This window comes from Trypanosoma grayi (assembly GCF_000691245.1).
Source record: "Trypanosoma grayi strain ANR4 Tgr_533_V1, whole genome shotgun sequence".
NCBI classification, from domain to species: Eukaryota; Euglenozoa; class Kinetoplastea; order Trypanosomatida; family Trypanosomatidae; genus Trypanosoma; species Trypanosoma grayi.
In genome coordinates, this window is record NW_008826152.1 from 3,768 (window position 1) to 11,967 (window position 8,200).

The 8,200-nt window shown below is 56.3% G+C and overlaps 4 protein-coding genes across 4 annotated transcripts; all 4 read right to left on the minus strand.

Annotated features, from left to right (window-relative positions):
• Nucleotides 1–57: 57 nt before the first annotated feature.
• DQ04_05331020 (hypothetical protein) lies at nt 58–522 on the minus strand (the record flags this gene model as incomplete). Its single annotated transcript, XM_009314121.1, has 1 exon — nt 58–522. One exon carries the CDS (start codon nt 520–522, stop codon nt 58–60), a length of 465 nt encoding a protein of 154 aa, XP_009312396.1.
• Nucleotides 523–926: 404 nt separating this feature from the next.
• DQ04_05331030 (hypothetical protein) lies at nt 927–2,471 on the minus strand (the record flags this gene model as incomplete). The annotated part of the gene is made up of 1 exon (XM_009314122.1): nt 927–2,471. The coding sequence occupies one exon, from the start codon at nt 2,469–2,471 to the stop codon at nt 927–929; it is 1,545 nt and encodes a 514-aa protein (XP_009312397.1).
• Nucleotides 2,472–2,976: 505 nt separating this feature from the next.
• Nucleotides 2,977–6,357, minus strand: DQ04_05331040 (hypothetical protein; the record flags this gene model as incomplete). The annotated part of the gene is made up of 1 exon (XM_009314123.1): nt 2,977–6,357. The coding sequence occupies one exon, from the start codon at nt 6,355–6,357 to the stop codon at nt 2,977–2,979; it is 3,381 nt and encodes a 1,126-aa protein (XP_009312398.1).
• Nucleotides 6,358–6,781: 424 nt separating this feature from the next.
• Nucleotides 6,782–7,786, minus strand: DQ04_05331050 (putative proteasome regulatory non-ATPase subunit 3; the record flags this gene model as incomplete). The annotated part of the gene is made up of 1 exon (XM_009314124.1): nt 6,782–7,786. One exon carries the CDS (start codon nt 7,784–7,786, stop codon nt 6,782–6,784), a length of 1,005 nt encoding a protein of 334 aa, XP_009312399.1.
• Between the last annotated feature and the right edge of the window lie 414 nt (nt 7,787–8,200).

Here is an 8,200-nt window from a genome sequence, read left to right on the forward strand (position 1 = left end):
CACACACACACACACACGAACGCCACGGCACGGCAAAGCAACACACCACATGAGTGCTTAGTGGTGCTCGGGAACAGCACGGCGGCGGATATCCGGCTGTGGGTCCCCAGGCTCCCACAAGTAGCTCGCGAGGAAGTTCGTGCCACCCCAGCGTACCTCCAGTTTGTTCTCTGCTACTTCCTCCCGCATTTTCTCATACTTGATCGCATGGTCCGGGTCGTCGAGGTCCATCTGTCTAAAGAAGAAGTTGGAGTACAATGCGCGCTTACCAACGTTTGCGACACGCGTGCGCTGCCCGAAGGTCACATCGAACAGCCAGTACATGGAGAATGGAAACACCACAAGGTAGAGGAAGACAATCTGGCCCGTCGCGTCCTTCACTTTTCCGAACGGTTGTCCCCACCAGCTTGGGTTAATGGCGATTGGGTAAAAGGCGGGGGCGTTGCCGTCACCGTGCTGGCCGGGGACGCGTGCGTACCTGCGGCACACACGCGACATCATGGAGTTCCTCCGTGACTGCATACCGCCCCACGTGCGTGCTATCCGCTTCTGTGAGACTCCTTCTATCACCTGTGCGGCCAGTAATAGCAATAGTAACGAAATAAAGAACAGGAACAAAAAAAAAAATGGAAGTGTGGTGTCTCAATACCCCGTACAGCTCGGCAGAACGCCAGGCCCGACACACACAGAAACACACACACACAGAGCGAGAGAGAAGAAATACGGCAACATTTGAAGACCACTGTCACAGCCCCGACGCAGTCCATCTCACACATCTATCCACCTGGATTTAAGAAGAGGGAAAAACAAATACAGGACAGGAAAAAAACGGAACGGCCAAACATCGCTCATCGAACAAGAAGTACTTCAGAACGACATTGTTTCCGGGGTATAAAAAGCAGAGACAATCACCATTTTGCTTGGAGTCACCGAGATGTTGCACCTGCACGTCTAGCATAGCTTGGATCAGCCTCTGTGGACATGTCTCGAATGATGGACACAGGTATGCTGCCCACATCCTTGCCACATGGGCTTCCCACGCTGCTTACAGGTGGTGTAGAAAAGGACGTCATCTGACGTTGTGGAACAAAGGCGGAAGCAGTAGCGGGAGCACTATAGTCCGCGTAAGCCGAACGATTGTGGCTCTTCACACCCTGTGGCGGTGTGTGCGTAGGATGCGCTTTGCGGCCATCAGGGGCATACGGTGGCAGGCCTGCGAGGTTGCCGCCACCGCTTCCGTTGGAGGAGGCCTGCTGAATATGAAGCCTAACACGATCATCCACCGCGTGGGTCATCTCAGTAACAATATCCTTTAGGAATTCGTCCAGTTTGGCTATTGTCTGCGCCTCTGTCCGCTTGGCGTGTCTGTGGAGCTTCGGCGCCACTACACTCTCTACAAATGATCGGAGGGCGTCCTCCGGAAAGTCAACGGAGACCTGGTGGCGAGACACCCTATGTGGATTCAGCTGCTGTGACTGTTGCTGTCCCTGCATTGATGTTGGCGCGTGTGAAGCATTGAGCTTCTGCTCTAGTTCGCATCGCCGCTCAGAGGCTTGCTGGAGAAGAAGTCTCTTTATCATAGTTAAGTCCTCCCGTTGGTGATTCATGCTCTGCGTAAGAGAAGCCACCGCCTGCTCTAGAGCGCAAAGGCGGTCGTTGAAGCCCCGCGACACCTCTGCCGCACCAAGCCCGAGCCCAGACGCCGCGCGTGTGGCGGCGTTGCCCTCCGAGAAGCTTCGTGGGCCAACCAGCTGTGGGGTGCTGTTCATGCCGTTGCTACCCTGCCGCTGCGTTGGGCCGCGCAGCTGTGGCGACGGCACCTCCTCCTCTTCGGCATCGTCAGGCGGGAGTATTGTCATTGGTTCCTGTGGAATATAGAGCAGCATGTTCTTTTTCGGCGTCACCGTCTTTATAGGGTGCAGCGCCCGAATATCCTCATCAAGCTCCTTGAGCAGCACACTCATTCGCCCCATCGATCCTTCATTTGGCTTCGCGGCAGCTGCCACGCTGTTGCGTGTGCTTCGGAATCGCGTACCAGGATCGTTGGCGAAGAGGACTATGTTATTCATGTAAGTAGGTCCAGGGCCGAATGTTTCCACAATCTTGATACGCACAAACAAATGATTGGATGGAATCCCGTTGGGCAACTTCCATATCTGCGTTCCAGCGCCCGTCACGGCCTCGCACACCAGCTGTGCCACCATATCGTCTGTCGACTCCCCCGATGCCACCTCCACTGTTTTAGGGTTCGTGAGGTAGTCGTGCCACACGTGCCACCCAATATAGCGAAGCAAAGGGTGGGGGTGGGCGATCTTGAGCGTTACGTGTTGCGGCGCGTCGCCAGTGATCCAAAGAAGGTCCTCGCGCTCTACCAAGAGGTTGGCGGCTGCACTCGCCACATGTGTGGCCTCGTGCGACACCTCCGCCACCTTTGCGCCGCTCTCACCCAAGGCCCAGTTCTTCTCAGTCATGACCACTGGCCGTGTCCCTATCTAATCATAATGGTGGGGGTGGGAGCAACAACAACAGCAAAAAGGCGAAACACAATGGAAAGAGAGCGAAAGAGTGTGTGTAAAGAGTGATGGGAAACCAAAGAATCCTGCGCGTGCCAATTCACTGGATACAGTCCTGAAAAACAGCCAGAGCAACCGTTCCATGGAATGTATGTGTTCGTGTGTACAGTTGCATCACGGTACATGAGCAGAGTGTGGGACAAAAACTTCTGAGATGAGGAGCTAGAGAGAGAGAAAGAGGGAAGTCGGCCAATGTCACTTTGTGTCATTTCTTTTTTTGTTGTTGTTTTCTTTCTTCCATTTACATATGCTGAGCCATTCTTCTTTTCTTTCTCTCTCCCCCCCCCCTTTTATGCTACACAACAACGGTGCCTGTTGTCGTCCCACACTGATGGGAAGCAAAAAAAAAAACATGACGCATCCTCCGTTTTTTTTGCGTTCTCTTTCATTCATTGGGTTCGCCTCATAGCCGGTATGCGTGCCGCCCAGGGGCGGGCAGGCGCACTCCTTTCGGGGTATTGCATCGCCTCGGCGAGGCCAAACTATTCACGTTTCCACCTACTTGTGTCAACGTCGAATCACCCGCCTCGGCGCCATTACGCCTGCTGTGCGCCAGGGAGAGAAAGTACGCTGCCTGGGCGGCCAACACTTCACCGTGCTTCTTTTCACGCCTCAGCATGAGCGCCGTGTTCGGCACGAGAGACGGCGGGCCCACGATGTAGTTTTGATTGTTGATTGTCCCTGGGAGTGGCGCATATTCAGGCACCACGCCGAACCACTGCTTCTTCGCTCCTGTCGCCGACGGCCAGGTGGACTGCTGATCCACGCACCGCGCCGTACTCACGACTGCCTTCTCGCGCGCACCCCCCAGCACCTGCGGTGGCTGTCGGATGATGCCCTTCTGCGGCTCCCTCCCGGCGTAGATGGCGCACAGCTCTGGTGTGATCACCGGCGGCTCTTCGGGTGGCTTGGCCGCGAGCCGTCGGAGGAAGAGCAGCGGCGGCGGCCCTGCCTTGGGCTTACGCACCTCCTCCACCGCAGTGTCGCCACCACCGGTGATTGTGTTTGTTTTAGTCAACTTACATGTATCCTGTTTCTTTCCGTTCTTTCGTGTCACTATACTCGTGGGGGACACGGATGACCTGGGCGGCTTCGGCAATTCTTTCGGTGGCTGCTTTTTCTTGTGGGATTTGATACCGTCACAAGTGGAGACTGAGCATTCAGTCAGTGTGCTGGAGTGCGAGAAGGAGAACTCACCGACGACGCGTCCTGGCTTGCTGCTGACCGCATTTGAAACCTCGCGTGACACACCACTGAGAACAGTCTTCCCAGAGCGGCGAACCGCACTCTTCTCATGCACGAGACCTTTTTCTAGACCCAAGCTGTGCTTGGTGAGACGCTTATCGGGCGGCAAATACACACTCATGGGCGGCAGCTTCGCCACCACTGGCGCAGGTAGGCTCAGATCCTGCATCTGCAGGTTTCGGATATACGAGAGAATCGAGTTCTGTGTCGACTTGGGTGAACTATTGAATTCTGTTCGTATGGTAAGCATTGGGACTGCCCACAACTCCACCGTGTTTGTCGTCTCCCATCCGTTCGGCCATTTTTCCAATAGAAGGCCTTCCCAACCTCCGCCGATGGTGCACACAATGTTCTTCGCCGGGTTTGGTGGGAGCGGCGGGGTGATCTCTACCTGCTCGTCTGGGTAAGTAGGTGTCTTTGTGCTGTCGCTGTCAGGCCCACGGAAAAAGGACCACCTCTTATGTAACCCCCCAGCTGGTGCTAAAGCCGCTGCCGCTGCTGCTGCCGCCGCCTCAAGAGAGGGAGGTGCCCGGGCATTCGCCATACCATCCACCACTGAAGGAAAGGCCGAATTTTTCATTTCTTTCTCGCGCCACGCAAGACTTGTTTTGGGCAACTTCTCCTTCTTCCCCTTGACAGGCGCCTTCTCCTGTGACTTATCGCTCTCAGTGGATGGTGGAGACACCGGCTGCGTCGGTGCATGATTGAACTGCCGCGGATCCCGCACACCCCCCGCAACCAAAAGGTATATCTCCCGTATATTTTGCGCGGGCTCACACAGTGAGACGGAGCGCTCCACCACGCGGGCCTCAGCCGCATGCACGATGGAAGCAAAATGCGTCTGTGGCAATTCCCTCAAAATTGGGACACTGAGCAGTGCCTCTGGGGCAAGCCGCATCCAAAGGCGTATCTGTGTTGTGAGCTTTTCACGGATCTCGAGAAAGAGCCTTGCGTCATCGAGCAAGGCATTGACAAAGCGCCCCCCTTCAATCTTGTAGAACAGAGCGGCTCGACTGGCAACGGTACATCTGTACCGCAGCACGCCCGGAAGAATGTGCGGCTCCTCCCCCAGCAAGATAAAGCGTGTAGCCAATGCGAAGCTGTTGTCCGATTCGTTTGGAGATAATATTTGCTGCGTTCCACTCTCGTAAGTCATGTCAGGACCAAGTTGATCTCGCTGCACCTGCCCCTCCACAAGACAGTAGATTGCACCAGGTGAGTCCCCTTGGTTGAACAAAACCTCGCCCTTCGTTAGGACTAGTGGCGTGAAATCGTTTGCGTACTGCTCGATCGCACCGTTGATATTTCGGTAAATCGGCACCCGAGACATACTCTGCGGCATCGGATACAGCGAATGCAGGCGTTCCTCCATCTGTTGCTTTAATGCCCGCAGGTAGACATTTTTCATACGTTCATCCGCGTACTGCTGAAAGAGTGTCTCGAAGGATTCTCGTCTGATGACCCAGATAATGCATCGCGAAATAGCCCTGTACACCTCTGAGAACACCGCCTTGCCGCCCATTAGTCCACCGAATGTCTCGCCTGGCTGCAGCCTTCTCCGTTGCACGCCCTTCCGCCCCTCACTGGCAGGGAGAATCGCATCACATCTGCCGGAAATAAGAATGTGGAGGGCCTCTTGTGAAGGACTGCCAACATTGACGATCGCCTCCCCCAAGGAGAAGCGATAGCGCAGCACCACCTCGGCAATAGAGTCGCAGAACTTCGGGCTTTCTAGCGCGGCAAAGAATGGGCACTGCTCGATTAGAAAACTTCCCTGTGGTTTTTGGCCCTCGTCGTCGCGCAGCAGTACGGGAGCTTGACTGCTCGGCTTCCGCACGAACCGTCCCCCCACCACTGCTTCTCCCCGCTTCCGCAGAATGACGGGCAACAGATGCGTCTCAAGTACCGTGCGGAGGCGGAGACGGCGGAAGGACTCATACCACACACGGTGCGCGAGGAAGTTTACAATGATGGTCTCCCACATGCACGCGCGCTTGCAGCGCGACGCCAGCGAGACCACGCTCTCACTCGGCCGCAAACGGCCCAACGCCCCTAAGAGGTCTGTGGAGCTATCCGTCAGCACCTCCCCCTCCGCGGGCGTTGGCGAACGGGCGGAGCGCATCGGCGTGGGTAAGTCTACGCTCTCCCCCGTGCCACGACGACTGAGATGATTCCCGAAGGCCGTGCCGTCTACCATCATGAGCGGGTACGTCTGCACCATGGAGACGGCGCGGTCCAAGCCCTCCGGCGCCTGGCCCACAGTGCGGAGGCTGCTGCGTCTGGACCCCGCACGCGGGCTGCACACCGACCGCTGCGACAGAGTCATCTCGAAGTTGCCAGTCTGACGCTGGAGGGAGACGGACGCATTGCGCTGCTTCCGGCCTGACACGGGAGACGTCCCAGGCTCGTCAACCGGAAATGCTTGCACCGGTGCTACGACAGACGCCAGTGAGGGGACCTGCCGGGCCTCTTTGTTTGCGGATTGCAAAAGTGCATCAATGGTATCTTGCTGCTGTGGATTCCCATCCGGGTGCTCCATCTTCTCCCACTATCTATTCTGTGCTCTACACAGATAACAAGGTGAATACAGGGAAACATTGGAGCACATGCATGCGCCGCACTCCTACCCACACAGAGCCAAGGGAAAAACACACATGCCAGCAAGGCATAGAAACCCTAAAGGCGTGGCGTTCAAGGCATTCCGTGCTATAACAAGGCATATACATTTATATATCCATATAAATCTCGACCTCGTCTCTTTTTTTTTTGCCTTCTTTGCCATCGCCACGTAATTGCATCTCAAACGCAGCCGTGGGACGTCATTCCCGCGGAGAAACGCACACACACACACAGAGAGAGAGAGATGCGCACATGCACCTCTTGTTCGATTCTCCGGGGTTCCTTTTCTGTGTTTGAGCGCGCAGCAGGGCACCTCCTCCACCTGCCTTGCCACGCAAACAATACTACGGCAAGCCATCCTCAAAGTCGGCGATGTTCATGTCCTCGTCCTCCATGGCGGCGCGCAGGGCGTTGTCCATCTCTTCGCGGTCCACCTTACGCCGCTCCTCTTCGAGGTCGGGGTCAGCCGCGGTGTAGCGCATCGATCGCTTGGCCTCGTTGTGTGTAACGTTGAGGAACTGAATGCGGCGCTGCAGCGCTAAGAGTGGCTCCGACGTCGAGTACACGTCAACAGTGTCGCTGCTGATCAAATGCCGCTTCTCGTGGTCGATAACGGCGTCAATGACGCCGTCACGGATGGCTTTTGCAATGATGTACTCCGCATCTGCAGGGTTTTCCATAGAGAGCTTAACGCAGACGTCCGGTATGCTAATGCGGCTGTACGCCTGGCAGATGCGGCGCAGCCCTGTCTTGATGACGTGCTGCCGCACGCGCAAGATGAGGGAGTAGGTGCGGTCGTGCTCGAAGACGCTCTGGTGCTGCTGCAGGATCGACATGAAGCGGCCCAACTGCCCAAAGCGCACGCAGGAGGCGAGCTGCAGATACGGCGAGAGGGAATCCCGCATGTCCTTCTGCAGGAAGTCCGAGCGGGGTGGAATCTCACCCAGCAGCAGCTGCACCACCAGCGCCAGCTTCGTCGCCGCAACGCGGAAGCCGAAGGCGCGCTCGGGGGCCTTGCGCAGCGCCTGCTGTAGGCACTGGTTTGCGTCCACGTACTCCAGCCGCAGTGCCCGCGTAAGTCCGACGTAGTAGAAGTAGCGCGCCGCCTGGTTATTGGAGCGGTGAGGCATGCTGATCTCGCACGTGGCGATGACGCTCTCCGCCATGTCATGCTGGTGGTGGCGCGTCAACAGCGCGAGGATGTCGTTGAGGACCATTTCCTGCCCCACCTCATCGTGGCGCACGCACAGCGCACGGTACAGCCGCATGAGTCGGCCTAGCAGTTCGTCGTGCGCGTGGCTCGGCACCTGCGCCGACGGCACGCCAGCGGCGGGCATGACGAGCGGCATCCTTCACGGTAATTTACGGGGCACACAGACGCAAAGCGATGAAAATGCTACGCGACAGAAACTACGCGGAGGAGTGAGTCAGAGAGTGCGAGTTGTTGTTTTGTGTGTGAGTGAGTGTGTGTTTGAGGAGGAGGAGGAGGAGAAAGAAGAAACGCTGGTGAGCACGCAGCAGCAACAAGAACAGCAACGAAGAAAACAAAGGGACGTCTGGAGAAACGGCATCGCGCTCCATCGCAGTCATGACTTAATCGACGCATATTATTCCTCCAGCCTCTGTTTTTTTTTTTTTTTTGGTTTTGGCTCATCTTTTCTTTTTTTGTGTTGTTAAACAGAAAAACAAACAAACACCAGCAACGACACGGGCAGCAACAAACGACTCAAACGAGTCAGTGTTGAGAGAGATACCCCCAACCA